This window comes from Pristiophorus japonicus, chromosome 4, assembly GCF_044704955.1.
Source record: "Pristiophorus japonicus isolate sPriJap1 chromosome 4, sPriJap1.hap1, whole genome shotgun sequence".
NCBI lineage: Eukaryota > Metazoa > Chordata > Chondrichthyes > Pristiophoridae > Pristiophorus > Pristiophorus japonicus.
The window spans coordinates 101,110,332-101,128,256 of NC_091980.1; the positions used below are offsets into that span (position 1 = coordinate 101,110,332).

The 17,925-nt window shown below is 43.8% G+C and overlaps 1 protein-coding gene across 1 annotated transcript in view; it reads left to right on the forward strand.

The window, feature by feature from the left end:
* The window catches only part of LOC139262129 (histamine H2 receptor-like), a 54,445-nt gene extending 37,752 nt beyond the window's left edge, over positions 1-16,693 (forward strand). Inside the window, exon 2 of the mRNA XM_070877277.1 lies at positions 16,537-16,693. Within this exon, the coding sequence (XP_070733378.1) occupies positions 16,537-16,693 (157 nt within the window). The remainder of the gene's footprint in view (positions 1-16,536) is intronic.
* The last annotated feature ends 1,232 nt before the right edge of the window (positions 16,694-17,925 follow it).

The following is a 17,925-nucleotide window of genomic DNA, read 5'->3' on the forward strand; positions in this document are numbered from 1 at the left end:
TGGCGGCTCCTCCGCACTGACCGAGCGGTGAGCCTCTTTGAGGCGGTCACGGCTTTGATAGACAGGGGCAATTTAGGCTCCTTGAAATTTTCATTGTCATAATTTTTTTAGGGTTTAAGAATGAAGAATTATAGGGCCAGAATTTGCTGTCAAAATAAAAGTGCTCACTGCTTTTTATGAGTAAATGCTACTGCAATTTCAGGTGAGGATCAAATGCACAGTTAAATGCAAATATCCAAAAGTTGCTGTCAATGTTGCACTGCTTATGAAAAGCACTAGTTTCATGAAAATTGCATGTCACTGTCTGCCTCACCATGGACAAGCATTAAATGTCGTGATATGGTAAATACAAACTAAACCCACCACGAATATTTAAGGCTAGTTAAGTACCATTTTCATGATGCGATAATTGTTAATTACTGCCAAACAACCTCTCTAGCATTTAAAATTAACTTATACAAATGTGGAGTCTCATTCCTTCAGGTTTTGACATTTTCTCTCTCTTAATCCAATCTTTCCTTCCTCTCTTTAGGCTCAATTTTCCCCAAAGCATTTTTTGGAGTACTTGAAGAGTTATGCCCGATTTTTTGTGGCCCAAGTACGCCAAAAAAAAGTGTTGTAAGTTTCCCCTTAGAATCTCTTAATTTTGGCGTGGCCTAACCCGAGGGGGGCGGAGCCTTGATCTGCGCCAAAAAGATCGGGTTGCCATGGTAACCAGGGACACAGTGCGAGCTGAGGCTGCAAAGTGAAGCATACAGCCAGCTCCTGACAATTAAAAGGATTGAAAAACACATAATAGCAACTTACCTCCAACCCTGCCGGAAGGACTTGCCGGTCCAGTCCCATTCTCAGTCCCCACCGGTTTGATTCTCCTGCCGGTGCGTTCTGCTGCCCATAGCCCTGGCCAAAGGGCTTGCCGGTGCGTTCTCCTGCCGGCGTATTCTCCCGCCGGCGCGTTCTCCCGCCCCTAGCTCAGGCCGAGTGGTCTCCTCCCTCCCGGTCCCTGCACCCAACTACACCCGAAAGACTCCCCACACTCCCTCTCCCTCCGCCCACCTGTCTCTCCCCCTCCCTTACCTTTCCTGCTGCTGCTCTCTGGGCATCTACTGCACTTACCTGCGCCGATTTCTTTAATTCTCTGCAAGGGTTTTCTCGAGAGGTCACATACGCTGGCCTAAGTAGAAATGGAGTAACTATTAGCTGGTCAAAGTTGCCTAAATGGCCAGAATTGGCGTAGGTGGCTGGTAACGTCCCCTTTTGAGAAAAAAAAGCTTACCTAAAAAAAACATACAAAATGAGTTACACTGGTGCAAATTGATTGGGGAAACTGGGGATTTTTAATTTAGGCCAGAAAAAGCAGCCTACTCCAAAAAAAAGGCGCAAATACTGGGGAAAATTGAGCCCTTTATTTCTCTTTCTGTATCTGTTTTGACATTGAATTCACCTTTTTTCATCCTCCTTCTCCGACCTTCTGTTGTTTATTTCTCAAAATCTTAAATCTCATTGGTTGAGAAGATACAACTATTTTGTATAAAACCATAAATCAAGTGCCCCCTTATTAACGGGGGAAGGGGGGGGCACGAAAACTGACAATTAAGCCAATTAACACTTGGTCAAAGAAGCAGGCTTTATCTCATCGCTGTTTGTGGGAGCTTGTTATGCACAAATTGGCTGTTGCATTTTCCTACGTTACAACAGTGGCCAGAATTTGAAAAGTATCTCATTAGCTGACAACCACTCTGGGGAGTGAGCCTTTGGTACCTCCTAGTCAGAAGGTGCAGGGTTCGAACCCCACTCCAGACAGTACCGGCGAGTGGAGTCGGAGTTGCGACTTTGAATTCACATCCAGTGGGATACTTGCTTCCGGTGGGTGTGTTTGGTCCCCGCTTATCGTATGAGTTACATAAGAACATAAGAATTAGGAACAGGAGTAGGCTATCTAGCCCCTCGAGCCTGCTCCGCCATTCAACAAGATTATGGCTGATCTGGCTGTGGACTCAGCTCCACTTACCCGCCCGCTCCCATAACCTTTAATTCCCTTATTGGTTAAAAATCTATCTATCTGTGATTTGAATACATTCAATGAGCTAGCCTCAACTTCTTCCTTGGGCAGAGAATTCCACAGATTCACAACCTTCTGGGAGAAGAAATTCCTTCTCAACTCGGTTTTAAATTGGCTCCCCCGTATTTTGAGGCTGTGCCCCTTAGTTCTAGTCTCCCCGACCAGTGGAAACAACCTCTCTGCCTCTATCTTGTCTATCCCTTTCATTATTTTAAATGTTTCTATAAGATCACCCCTCATTCTTCTGAACTCCAACGAGTAAAGACCCAGTCTACTCAATCTATCATCATAAGGTAACCCCCTCATCTCCGGAATCAGCCTAGTGAATCGTCTCTGTACCTCCTCCAAAGCTAGTCCCTCTTGCCATATAGGACTGACCATCCAATCAGCTGGTATAAAGATGGTTCCGGCCATGGAAGGAGTGTTAATGCAGCCAGTCAGACTGATAATCAGCTGCGAATCCTTCCACTAATTCACAATGTTCCCTCAAATGAACAGTGAGAAGACACGATAAGAAGAAGCAGCACTCTGGAACATCCACAGGTAGTGAAACACACAAAATAAATGCAAGTTCTTTCTTGTCTTTCATAAGAATGAAATCTGAAATATATAAAGTTTGGTATTGACATTCTGTAATTTCAAACATTTGTTAAAATGATGATTGATCCAACTTTACAAAGTGACTCACTGGCATAGCTTGTGATCATTTATGTGCATGTGTGTATATCAGAAAAAGAGACTTGAAACACATAAAATAACTGAACTACAGTTATGAGATATTGGATTATCAGGACAGAAAATAAAGCTTCCACAAAAGCAAAATACTGCAGATGGTGTAAATCTGAAATAGAAACAGAAAATGCCGGAAATACTCAGCAGGTCAGGCAGCATCTGTGGAGAGAGAAACAAACAGAGTTAACGTTTCATGTCGATGACAAGTCATCGACCTAAAACGTTAATTCTGGTTCTCGCTCCACAAATAAAGCTTCTACTTAACTTCAGCAATGACTCATGTTTGGCAACATGCAATAAAATTGAGAACAAATTTAAGTTCAGAAGGTTAATCTGTTCCCACAGCATTGGTATTATTGAGTGAATAACAAGTAAGAAGTAAAAATTTCCATTGCTGGAAATCCTGAAATAAAAACAAAAAATACTGGAAACAGACAACGGGCAGCGGTAAAGTGAATGGGCTGGAATTTGGTCAAAAACCACCACCACCGGATTACCACCCAAAAAACCGCTATGATTATTCAATTAAGATTGGCGGAAAATTAGTCAAAAAAAGGAAAAGAATCCGCCTGGCGTGAAAAATCGGTGTTCCACGTGGATTCTCGGCAGAAAACACCCTCCTGGTCAAATTTAGTCAAAATTTAATCCGAGGCTACGAGTTGGGCCTCGGGAGGGGGGAAAACACAAAAAACATTTTGCAAAAAAACAAAAAATCAAAAATCAGAAAACATTCACAGGACCCTTTTCCAGTGAATCGCTGCAAAAGAATTTAAGAAAAACTTTCACTTACCTTTTTTTGCAGGGTTTCATACCTACCGCCGATCGAAAGGTTTCTCCGGCTGGTTTCTCCTGGACTTTTTTTTTAAGCGACTACGGATCACCGCTACCACCAAACTCGGGTGGAAGCATTTTTTTCAATGTTGCACACCGGCGGCCTGCTCCCCAGCAGTATTTCAAAACCGTGGGTAGAACACTTTGTTAAACTTGCACTGGGTGGGTTTACCAAAAAATAGGAATACCGCCGAAAAACCCGGTGGAAGTGCTGACCAAATTCCAGCCCAATTTGTGGTCGTGGTGTATTTGGACTTCCAGGAGGCATTTGACAAGGTACCGCATAAAAGGTTACGGCACAAGATAAAAGTTCACGGTGTTGGGGGTAATATATTAGCACGGATAGAGGATTGGCTAACTAACTGAAAACAGAGAGTCAGGATAAATGGTTCATTCTCTGGTTGGCAACCAGTAACTAGTGGGGTGCCGCAGGGATCAGTGCTGGGACCCCAACTATTTACAATCTATATTAAAGATTTGGAAGATGGGACAGAGTGTAACGTAGCCAAGTTTGCTGACAATACAAAGATGGGAGGAAAAGCAATATGTGAGGAGGACACACAAAATCTGCAAAAGGACAAGAAGAGGCTAAGTGAGTGGACAAAAAATTTGGCAGATGGAGTATAATGTTGGAAAGTGTGAGGTCATGCACTTTGGCAGAAAAAAATTATTTAAATGGAGAAAGATTGCAAAGTGCTGCAGTACAGTGGGACCTGGGGATACTTGTGCATTAAACACAAAAGGATAGTATGCAGGTACAGCAAGTGATCAGGAAGGCCAATGGCATCTTGGCCCTTATTGCAAAGGCGATGAAGTATAAAAGCAGGGAAATCTTGCTACAGTTGTACAGGGTATTGGTGAGGCCACACCTGGAATACTGTGTGCAGTTTTGGTTTCCATATTTACGAAAGGATATACTTGCTTTGGAGGCAGTTCAGAGAAGGTTCACTCAGTTGATTCCAGAGATGAGGGGTTTGAGTTATGAGGAAAGGTTGAGTCGGTTGGGCCTCTACTCATTGGGATTCAGAAGACTGAGAGGTGATCTTAGCGAAACGTATAAGATTATGAGGGGGCTTGACAAGGTGGATGCAGAGAGGATGTTTCCACTGATGGGGGAGACTAGAACTAGAGGGCATGATCTTAGAATAAGGGGCCACCATTTAAAACTGAGATGAGGAGAAATTTCTTCTCTGAGGGTTGTAAATCTGTGGAATTCGCTGCCTCAGATTTAAGACAGAAATAGACAGTTTCTTAAACGATAAGGGGAGAAGGGGTTATGGGGAGTGGGCGGGGATGTGGAGCTGAGTCCATGATCAGATCAGCCATGATCTTATTGAATGGCGGAGCAGGCTCGAGGGGCCGTATGGCCTCCTCCTGTTCCTATTTCTTATGTTCTTATGATCTTCTGAAGCAATACTCACTGCTCTAACTTGTGTACTGTTTAACACCATCATGAAACCTTTGACCTCCGGGGCCTGCAGCAACATGGTCCATGACAAAATAAGAAGCCAGAATAGCCAGTTTGAGAATTATTTTTTCCCCCTTAACAGATTCCCTTTCCCTGCTTTGCCAAATTCATCAAGTACAAAGTTTCCCCCGAACTAATCAATTCCCTTCAACAAAATCAAGTTGTTCCGCTTGCAAAATAAATTCAGACCACATTGAGCATTAACATTAACCTAAAGCCCAGCCATAGCCCTCAGCCTTACCTCAACAAATTAATTGTTCCCCAAAACCAATTTATTTAGTGACACTGATGACAGCAAGACCAGGAGTAAGACCAGGAGGGGCAGCAGCAAAGTTGGAGATTTTGGTCGCAGCAGCCTTTTAATAGCCACCAATTTGCCAACGAAAAAAGTATGATCACTTGTAAGCACATTGTTCCCATTAGCTGTGCAGATAAATGGCCGGAATTTTCTGTACCTGGGTGAGCCAGGTGCAAGCATACACCGTGGTAGGTCGCGACCCCAGTCTTTATTCCATCCCACTGCTGAGATCGACTTTCCATTAATGACGCCTATTAAGACAGCCCTGTACGTTACCAGGCCCAATTAAATGGTGCGGGTCTGATGACATCATCGATGATGCATCTTCAGCCGGGATATTTAAAGGAGCCATGGCCACATTGCATTTAAAGGTTCATCTAGGATAGTGCAGGCACTGCACTGCACCATTGCAATGTGACGAAGGGTTTTAAACATGACTGCAGAGAGACAGAGGGCTGTACCCAGGTTCTCAGATGACTCCCTCCAGATGCTTGTGGAGGGCGTGGGAGCATGCAGGGAGATCCTCTTCCCTTTGGATGGGCGGAAGAACCATTCCCAGGAAACCAAAGGAGCTTAGCTCCATATAACCAAGGAGATCAACAGCAGGAATGCGTTCAGGAGGACCTGGGTGCAGTGCCACAAATGTTTTAATGATCTGATTAGATCAGGAAAGGTGGTGCAAAGTCACACTCAACTTCAATCTGCTGAGTCTCTCATCACATCCCCATCACTCTGCATTCCCAACCCTACTCCTGTACATCCTTACTCACACCAACATACCTTGCATGTTCACCCATCCCTCTCCATCTACATTAACATCTCCCCATCTGAATATCCACCCCTCACACTCAGCCTCATCCTAATGCAATCATACCAATTCTTCTTCTTTTGTATGGTAGTAACAAAGCAAATCAAATGTCAATATCTAAGTTGCATATCCAGGCCAAAGCTTCCGGTGTAACAGCGTGGATATGTTGTAGGCTGTCTGCAAATTTCATTTGAGGGCAGTGCTTAATGTGTGCTCCAGGCTCTGATTAGGAGCTCCACAGTCACATGATGAGGATGCTTTAATCTTCCATCTATGGAGAAGGTGGCAGCATCTACCATAACCAGTTCTGACGTGGTTGATATTTGTCCACTGTTTGTGAGGAAGCTTTGATCCTTCAAGTTGTATTGTGGGGTCCTCTGTAAGAAATCCATTCTGTATGTCACAGTTCTTCCAAGCATTTCGCCATCAGTCTTCAAAGCTGAGGGGAGATCGCTGAAGGGTTTCGGCGATGGTCCAAAATGGCCTTCTGGATTTGAGATGGTTTGGTGGGAGGTTGTTCAAGTCGATCTGGATCGGCATGCAGCTGGTGTAGCGGTTGTATTTTCTGGAGATTGCAAATTCGCGGCATGGGTGTGGTGGTGCGATGTTTGCAAGTACGGGCAGCCAAGGTGTTGGTGTCGATAAAAACGTAATGGTGATAATTCTTATCATACCAACTAACAACACACAAAGAGGCCACTTGGCATTTTCCATCCTACTCCATCATAGTCACTCGCCAACGATGTAATCCATCCAATCCTTACACTCATTTCATCACTCTCACTCACCCTTCTTTTTTTTCCCTCCTTGCAGGAAAAGAGACCCCACAATAAGAGGGAGAGGGAGAGAACCGGAGGGAGCCCTTCATCATTAGCCACCTTAACAGCAGCAGCAGAGGTTGCCTTTGAAGTGTCTGGAGTCGCAGAGCAGCTGGAGGTGGGAGACGGAGAGAGAGGGACATCTCAGCAACCTGGTGACAGAATTACATCTCATACAGCCACATGGTATACAGCAGTCACTCACATGGGGACTGATGTCAGCAGCCACTGAATGGTCATCATGTGCATAATGATATCTGTATTCATTCTTTATATGATGTATCTAACTCATCTCTTTACTCTCCTGCAGGCCCATCAAGAGCCCCCCCCAACTATCAAGGTGGAAGAGGAAGACAACTCCTCAGAGAAACCTCCAACCTCTGAGGGCGCACCATCACCAGATATAAGCACGCCCAGCACCAGCGCAGAGACGCACACCTCGGTGGGTCCAACACGGGATAGAGTATTTTTGCACCGGATCTGTCACAAGTCACAAGTGAGCAAGATGAGATAGTGGAGACAGGGACAGTAGTGGAGACTCCTCGTCGGAGAGTACAGGACACTCCCAGCTCTGCTCAGTTGCCTGCAGACCCTGAGCCTTGGGGGTCATGCAGAAAGAGGGCAATCCTGGAGCTGCAACAAGAAGTGCAGGAGGCTCTAACAGGTTTTGCAACCACGATGTCTGCAAATGTGCAGAGAATGGAGGAATCCATCTCCCAACATAAACACCACTGTGTTGCAGGCGATGGCGACTGTAGGCTCTTCCATGGATAGGATGGCCACCTGCATGGAACAGCTGATGCGCTATGTTGTGCAGGGCACAGCAGACCACGATGATTCTGGAGACCCTGGCTGGTGCGTACTGAAGGGTTCATCCAGATCTGTCAAGGCATCTGAAGCGCATTTTCAGCATGTCTATAGTCTTCTCTATGACACATCTGGTGGATATGTGGCTCTCATTAGATCTCTCCTCGGCTTCAGTACTTGGCCTCCTTAAGGGTGTCATAAGCCACGTCTTCAGTGGATAGATAGCCCTTGTCTCCAAACAACCAGCCGGAATGTCTGTTCGGAGGAACAAAGTGCTAAGGGAGGGTGGACTGGCGAAGGATGAAGGAGTCATGGCAGCTGCCAGGGAATTTGGTCCACACAAGCATGATGATCTTCCAATGGTTGCAGACCAGCTGCACATTGAGGGAGTGGAAGTCCTTGTGGTTCTCAAAGACTCCTGGGTGATATGGGGTTGCCCTGATGGCCACATGTGTGCAGTCAACAATGCCCTGCACCCGTGGGAAGCCAGCCAGAGCAGCAAAGACCAGCGCCCACTCAGTAACACTGGCTTCATCAGTGGCAAAGTTCACATAATTGAATGACTTGCCAAAGATGGCATCGGTGACCTGTGTGCTGCATCTGTGGGCGGCCAACTGCGAGATGCCGCAAATGTCTGCTGCAGATCCCTGGAAGGAGCCTGAGACGAAGATGTTGAGGGCAAGGGTGACTTTGACTGCCACTGGTAAGGCGAGTCCACCTGCTTCTCTGGGCTGCAGGTCTTGCTCCAGAAATGTGCAAATGTCTGCAATGACCTGACACAATAGTCTGAGCCTCCTTTGGCACTGCTGCTTCATTATGTTGAGGAAGCTCATCCTCTGCCTGTATACCCTGTGTTGGGGATATCGCCTCCGGCACGGTGAAGCTCTAAGCTGATGCCTGTCCTGTGCAGTATCAGATTGGTTAGGAGAAGGTTGGTGGTGTTGTTGGTGCTGCTGGTGTTGGGGCTCATCGTGGTTCGATTCTGAGGATCAAAGTGAGACGGTATAAATGGCATCCATTCTGGTGTAATAGATGGCAGGTCAAGTAGCGATGACAAACGTAATCTGTCAATGGTGTGATCGGTTCTCCCAATGAGTTGACAGTGGATCCCGACTTTACTGGAATTACTTGCAACCTCTAGAAAGTTAAATCTGTACTGACAATGCACTTTGCAATGCTGCGCTGGCAAATGTGCCCGAGGGAAAGGCAATTGCGGCCGGGATTTCGGCAGGTTCCCGACCCACTCCAAAGTTTTTCAAATTTCCCTCCCGACCTGCCTCCAATTGTGCCCACAAGGACCTCAGAAAGTTCCGGCCCATGTAGTTAACATGGTGAATTTCAGATGAAAATGTATTTTTAATAGGAGGGATGGGAAATCTAACAATGCAAGAAAGATCAATGGCTCATTATTTCAGGTTTGTTGTAAATCTAGATTCCTATGTGCATTAATCATTCCTGCTCTGGAAACCATGATCACCATTTACTGCTACTGGATATTAATAATGATGTTCTCAATAATCTGTGTACACATCATGGGGCTGAAATTGTCCCTTTCCTTAAGGCCTGTTACCTCCGGAAATTGGTGGCCACGCTGCGGAGTGCAATGGCCACTGATTTTTCGTATAATGACCGCCATTTTAAAATTCCGCTCCTGCGGTATCCCGGCGGTGACCCGCTCCCCCCGCCCTCCACCGCTGCCGATCTGTCCTAAGTGCGTCATCAGAGGGCGCACCACCGATGTTCACCCTGATGGCGAAGTTCCGCCGAGAAAATCTTCCTCTCGCCGGGCGATGCCAAAAGCTGCTTTTCTCAGGCGGTGCAGCGAGGCTGTGGCCTTCTAAAATGGCGGTGCGGCTCCCATTAAAGGGGAGGATGCACTGCCACTGCCGCCATGTTTTCTTTTGTCGGCCGACTGCTGTGTCGGACCGACAATTATGTCCCCGGGTTTGGCCGGGCTGCCAACAGGCAGCCTGGCATCCCCTCTTGGGTGCCAGGTCATTGGCCCGGCCAAAATCCTCCCTGGTGGCCCAGTAGACCAAACTTTAAAAATTTGCTCAGGCTCTCCCCTTTAAGTAAAGGGGAGAACCGTGGTGACACTGCGCCGTGATGATATCATCAGCGCTACGCTGGTGACTGACAGCGGCGACTACTCCACCCACTCCCCCGCTCCAACTTCTGCCCCTCTAGTGTGCTCACTGCCGCATATCTGCCCCCTTTATGACCAACTTCCGGTCAGCCGGAAAAAAAAAGCTAAAGAGCAGAATTTCACTCAAGAGGCCACCTCATCCACCGCGGCGGTGAAAACACAAGAAACGGAGGGTGTGTGCCCCGTTTCCAGCGGTGGGCAATTTTGTATCTAACACCAGTGTAGATACGATCAATAATTAATTTGTTTAAAAATCTGAAATCTTCACAATAACTGATTCCACTTCTGATTGTTGGTGCTGATATTACATTGTAGGGATAAAATATGTGGTAAAAATACTTATGAAACAAATGTTATATAAATAGATAACACATTACGCCCTTTGTCCCTAAAAATACATTAAATTATGCCTTTGATAATTGTAATAAAAGAAAGAACGTACTATCATTTATAAAACATCTTTCATAACCTCAGAATGTTTCAAAATACTTTTGAAGTGCAGTCACTGTTTTGTATCAGGATAGACTTCAAACAGACTGTTTATTGGTTATACAGAAATTGTGCTCAAACTCCTTTGAAACCCAGGCTGAATGAATATTTCAGTAACACAAGGCAGCAGAGATTTGGGACAAAGAAAAATCATGTCAGCTGGATTCTAATATTTTTAAAGCCAGACGTGTATCACAAGGCCAGGGGGTTGGGAGCAAAACTAGAAAGGGAGGCAACAGGGCTGTAGGACGGAAGGAGGTCCAATTGACAAGTTTGGTAGCAAGTCAACAGGGAGAAGATAAAATCTGATATGGGTAGCAAAAATGAACTAACCTGCACTTTTAATGGGAAATCACTGGAGTTGTAGTGTATGACAGGAAAGCAGAAGAATCAACAGGCATGTAAAAGTCTTTTCTCAATCACATAAGATCCAATGACCAATGAAAAATTACACACTATGAAGTGAGAAAGAGCAAGAACTACCTCTATAAGTACCTGATGAGACAGGAATAGGAACACCATTGCGGCACACCTTAACACCTGACAGCATGTACATCAGGTTTTTCAGAAGCTTTCAAGTTCTGCAGCGGGAAAAGATAAAGGGAACCAGAGGAGCATCTGTCCATTGTAGCTAACCCTGGATGGAGCTGAAGGCTGTAGTTTGTAGGCTGAGATTCTGTTTGTTCCATGGTGATTGTTCATTGTGCCTGCTGCGATTCCCACTGAATCATGTGTAGTTCGCATATTGCAAGGTAAAGCCAGGCAACTCAGATTGTACATAGAGTACAGATACATTTTTAATTGATGGAGAAGATACAATAATAGTATTTAACTCAAATTATGTTAGAGAATTAACTAAACGAATCTGTTATTTATCTTTCAAATGCTGTGGTAAATGTATTTTGTTACCATTATTGATGTTCTTTTCCTTAAAACATGTTTACAGTTTTACTAAAAATAGCAAATGGAAGAAATTTTCATGTGTATTTACAATACCATTACGGAGCTAGTCTTTTGTCAACAGACTTTGATGGGAAATTGCCTAATGTAATTTTTATTAAATATAGACTTCTCAAGCTAAAGATAGACTACAGCAATGATGGTGCAATAGATTTGCTAACAGGGCTCTGAATCCATTAATTGTAATTCCATTGCCACATAAGTATAGGATCTTGAAATACTGCAAATTCAGCCTAAAATCAATAAATTGTCAGGTAGAATTGAACAGGCTTACAGAGCATAAGTTACAAAATGTGTAATTGCTTTTCAAACCATTTAATTGGTTATATATTCTCCAAGCAGTTTAAATAGGCAATGATCATAGCACAGAGAGATAGTATACCAACAAACTATGGGGCTGATTTTCATTGTAGGTGCACATCAGGCATATGGCATTGAGTGGAAAGATGTTGAATATAAATATATATATATATATAAACTATAACAGGACAATTACTTTTTTGTTCACCTTTTGTGAAATAAACTTATTTAGTAGCTTTAAACTGAAAGTAATATTTGAAGCGGTGATGCTATATACCACTCATAAGAACATAAGAAATAGGAGCAAGAGTTGGCCATTTGGCCCCTGGAGTTCCTCCATCATTCAATAAGATCATGGCTGATCTGATCATGGATCTCAACTCCACTTCCCCGCCCGCACCCCATAGTCCTTGACTCCCTCATCATTCAAAAATCTGTCGATCTCCACTTAAATATATTCAATGACCCAGCCACCACAGCTCTCTGGAGTAGAGAATTCCAAAGATTCATGATCCACTAAGAGAAGAAATTCCTCCTCATTTCCATTTTAAATTGGAAACCCCTTATTCTAAAACTATGCCCCCTAGTTCTAGATTCCCCCACTAGGGGAAACATCCTCTCTGCATCGATCCTGTCAAGCCTCCTCAGAATCTTACACGATTCAATAAGATCACCTCTCAGTCTTCTAAACTCAAATGAGTATAGGCCCAAACTGCTCTATCTTTCTTCATATGACAACTCCCTCATCTCAGAAATCAATCCCGTGAATCTTCTCTGAACTGCCTCCAATGCAAATATATCCTTCCTTAAATAAGGAGACCAAAAATTTGCACAGTACTCCAGGTGTAGTCTTACCAATGCCCTGTACAGTTGTAGCAGGACTTCCCTACTTTTATATTCCATCTCCCTTGCAATAAAGGCCAACATTCCATTTGCCTTCCTAATTATTTGCTGTACCTGCATGCTAACTTTTTGTGTTTCATGTACAATAACCCCAGATCCCTTTGTACTGCAGCATCTTGTAATCTCTCCCCAGTTAAATAATCATTTTTTTTTATTTTTCTAAACAAAGTGGATAACCTCACATTTTCCCACATTATACACTATCTGCCAAATTTTTGCCCACTCACTTAGCCTATCTGTATCCTTTGTAGATTCTTTGCGTCTGCTCATAACTTGCTTTCCCACCTGTCTTTGTATCATCAGAAAATTTGGCTATATTACATGCAGTTCCTTCATCCAAGTCATTAATATAAATTGTAAATAGTTGAGGCCCCAGCACAGATCCCTGTAGCACCCCACTAGTTAGAGTTTGCCAACCTGAAAATTACCCATTTATGACAAAGCACTGTTTTCTGTTAACCAATCCTCTATCCATGCTAATATATTACCCCTAACCCATGAGCTCTTATCTTGTGCAGTAACCTTTTATGTGGCACCTTATCGAATGCTTTCTGGAAATCCAAATACATGGCACCTACTGATTCCCCTTTATCCACTCTGCTCGTTACATCCTCAAAGAACTCCAGCAAATTTGTCAAACATGATTTCCCTTTCATAAAACCATGCTGACCCTGCTTGACTGCATTATGATTTTCTAAATGTCCTGCTATTACTTCCTTAATAATGGACTCCAGCATTTCCTCAATGACAGATGCTAGACTAACTGATCTATAGTTTCCAGCTTTGTGTCTTCCTCCTTTCTTAAACATTTGTGGTTTTCCAGTCCACTGGGACCGCTCCAGAATCTAGGGACGTTTGGTAGATTACAACCAATGCATCCACTAACTTTGCAGCTATCTCTTTTAAGACCCTAGGATGCAGGCCATCAGGTCCAGGGGAGCTGTCCACCTTTAGTCCCATTAGTATGCCGAGTACTTTTTCTCTAGTGACAGTGATTGTTTTAAGTCCCCCTCCCCATCCCAATATCCCCTTGATAATTAATTATTGGGATGCTTTTAGTGTCTTCTACCGTGAAGACTGATACAAAATATTTGTTCAAAGTCTCTGCCATTTGCCTGTTTCTCATTATTAATTTCCCAACCTCATCTTCTAAGGGACCAACGTTTACTTTAGCTACTCTCTTCCTTCTCTTACTGTCTTTTTATATTTCTTGCTAGCTTACTCTCATAAGGTATCTTCTATCTCTATCATTTGTTAGTCGTCCTGTGCTGGTTTCTAAAAATTTCCCAATCCTCTGGCCTTCCACTCCCACCAGCGACTTCTTTCCCGTATTATTTCTTATCTCCACCCAAACTGATTCTACATCTTGATCTTCTGAGCTAATATAATTTCTCATTACTGCACTGATCTCATCCCTTATTAACAGAGCTACCCCACCTCTTTTTCCTTTCTGCCTATCCTTACAAAATGGCAAATATCCCTGAATATTCAGTTCCCATCCTTGGTCACCTTGCAACTGCATCTCTGTAATGGCTATCAGATCATACCCAATTATTGCTATTTGTGCGGTCAACTCATCTATCGTGTTACGAATGCTGTGTGCGTTCAGATATAGAGCCTTTAATTTTGTCTTATGTGTATACGCTCTGTACCTTCCTGTCACACTCTGGTTATCATTACCCCTATTGCTACCCTGCACTTTTGCCTTTTCCTTCCTCTTTGATTTTTTTAATTTCCGCTCACCAGATCCCTATTTAGTTTAAAACCCTATCTACAGCCCTAGTTATTCAATTTGCCAGGACACTGACCCCAGCCTGGTTCAAGTGAAACCCATCCTGATGGAACAGCTCCCTCCTATCTCAGTACTGGTGCCAGTGCCCCACGAATTGAAACCCATTTCTCCCACACCAATCATTGAGCCATGCATTCATCGCTCTGATCCTATTTAACCTATGCAAATTTGTTCGTGGGTCAGGTAGTAATCCAGAGATTATTACCTTTGTGATTCTGCTTTTTGATTTAGCCCCTAGTTACTCATACACCCTCAGCAGAACTTCTTTCTTTGTCCTACCTATGTCATTGGTACCTATGTGGACCACAACTGGATCTTTCCCCTTCCATTCCAAGTTCCTTTCCAGCCCAGAGGAGATGTCCTTAACCCTGGCACCAGGCAGGCAACACAGCCTTTGCGACTCAAGCTCTCGGCTGCAGAGAACAGTATCTATCCCTCAAGTGATAATGTCCCCTACCACTCATCAACCGTGAGAGGAGAAACCCTGTGAAAACATAGCTTATGCCCAATAGCTAAAAGCAATTAATAAGGCAGAATTTGCTGTTTCTTTATTCTGGATGCTTTACAAAAAGCTTACCTAGATGTCACGGATTTGAATATATGAGAAATTGGGACATGCCCTTGGCAGTGTTAGAAAAGACCCAAAACATAAGAGGGGCATCCCAGACAAAACTCATGCTATTCTCACTTGCTAGTCACACCTGCACACTTTCCAGTGGATAATAATCAGGAGTGATAACCCAAGCTGATTGTCTCTCCCTGGTCCAGGAGTATAGAGGCCAATTGTAGCATCCTAACTGCTCTGTGGCTGAGGTCAAATAACTCATTCCAGGTTCTCAACCCTTTAATACTGGTCCATTCCTGTCATAAGGGGATTGGAGTCCGAGGGGGGTGGGGGGTGGGGGATCGGAGGCTGGGTGGGGGGGGAAGAGATCAGGGGGTAATTGGAAGTGTCGGGTGGGGGGGGGGGGGGATGTGGGGTTCAAACTCAGAGGTTGGCGAGGCATGAAGTTCTTCAGAAACCCGAGGTAGAATATCATATTTAGACAGAATACGATTGGAATATTAAACTTTCTGTGGAACCAAAGCATTCTGCCTGTCAGTTCAATTGCAAACCTTTTCTCAATTATAAAAAGGTAACAATTTGGTGTCTTTGAAAAAATGGTCTGCACAACAATAAATTATTTTCCAGGTTTCCCTATACTACAACACATTACACGCTGGTAGTGTTTAACTTATTCCATAGGTGAATTCCAGTTGGAGAATGATAGTAGTCAACATAGTAAATTAAATGGCTATTTTATTAGGTAAACTCAACTGCAATTGCATACAAGCTTGTCAGTTTCAAACTGGCACTAGGATTGTTTTATAAGAATGTCATCAATATTCCCATGAGTGTCAAGAAATTGCTGCATTTGCACTGTTAAAATTAATTAAAGTCACCGCAGAAAGTTAGGGCTGGTATTTAATGACGGAAGGACTCTTTCAATGACAGGATAGATGTTCCTGCCATGCCAATCAACTTGGGAGGCCCCGAAAAGGTCCAATTGAAACCATGGAGTTTCCCTCCATGTAAATTGTTCCTAGAGGTCTTTAACATTATAAATTTATTTTCTTTTTTTCTTTTTTCATTTTTCTTTTTTCCCTAAATTTCATTAGTTAAGGAGATAGACTGTTGGTTCCATCATTAATGGAAGTCCCAGATGCTCTTTGACCTCGCTGTGCCATTATCAACTCGCATTCATATAAATTGCGACGCAATTTTTTTTTTAAACTGAAGGGTGAGGAAAGATTCTAACTAACCCCGCTCCAGCAAATTCTAGACCAATATAATTAACTTCTAACTGGTTAGGAAAAGGGTTTTGGTGGAGCAGAGCAGATGGCCAGCATAAGTCCCTTATGCTATAATTTCCTAGAATTTCAATGCCATGATATTGATGTAAGTCATAGATGCGTATTATTATGGCGCAAGTTTTCAGGAAATTCTGGGCCCTTATTATTGCTACACTAACTAATGTATCATCCTTTATACTTGTTAGATCTGATGATTTGTTTCATTGTTTAGGCACACCACAGAAAGTACATCACATCCTTTAACATCTCATCCCATTTGTTTCTTCAGAAATCTTGTCACTTCCTGTGGAATTTCAGCAGAGATCATCTCTTACTGCAGAGACTTATGGCTGACAAAGGTCAGATTGATGAAAAACTTGTGGATTCCGGATCTGGAGGAGACTGAGGTGGAATCTATGACGCCCCAAAGGATTGTGGGACCTTGAGCACTGAACTACCAAGTCTATAATGTTATTTTATAGGTGGTTAATGTGCAATATTGATCAGTCTACTGAAAACTACCTTCATGTGATTGTCATGTTAAGATTCCCATGTGTGTTTTAAAGTTGTTTGTAAGAAAATGGATGGAAGTTCAAAGTTTACATATGAATCTGTAAGTTAATTCTTAAACCTGCTTATGTATTATGTTACTGAAATTGAATTTCTGCTGATATTTATATTTACCAGTGATACGGATTACATAGCTAAACTATCAAATCACATTAAATAAATCATTCATCAGAATATGACTAACAACATTAATGTCTTCACATTGCTTTTTACTTTGATCTAACAGTGCAATAAATGAAAGGTAATTTTCTATTCACTCTAAAGGCATGAACTATACAAAAACTGCTCTATGAACCAGATAATTATATATGGCCTGGAGAGATAAAGGGGCTTATTTCGGGATAGGTTGAATACAAGTCTGTTTGAAAGTCTGGGGGTCGAAATTGCCCCCTTTTGCAATGCTTATTAACGCCTCCTGGGGGCGCTAATGGGGCGCAAAACAGTTTTCGAGGAGCACTACCGGATCCGGCCAAATTGTGCAGGAGTTAATGGAGGACTGCCATGGTAACGCCCCGTGCTGCCATCTGATCTGTTTGGCCGACCATCGTGTATCCCGGCACTTCGTTTTGGGTGCTGAGCTGTGGCCTCAGCACCATGCCGCCCTGGTGGGCCAGTGAAGGCCATCAGAGGCCCAGCAGAGTGACCAGCGGCCCTCACCTTTAACCAAAAGGGAGGGTCGTTGAAACACGACGGATGCTCCGCGGAGCATCCATGAAGCACTGCTGTCCCAGTATTGCCTGGGAATCCGCCCCAAGAGGAAGTGGAGTGCGCGAGATTGCGCTCCACTTTCTCTGAGGAACGGTAACCGTAATTTCGTGGTCGGGGTAGAACTTCCACGACAGTCGCAGGAAGTCCCACCCTGAGTCAGTTACTGCCCGTAATTGGAGGGATGGGAAATATTCCCCCCCCACCGCTCCACACTGGTGTTAGCATGCAATTTTGGGTCCAATTGCTGATTGCCATAATTCTAACTTGCCTGGAGGTGCTAAAACAGACACCTGCAGGTTTAGCACGCAAGCGCTGATTAGAAGCAATTTTAGTGGAGTAATACATGTGGACTCCACACACACACTTCCACTGAAGGTGTAGAGTGCACTGACTGACACAG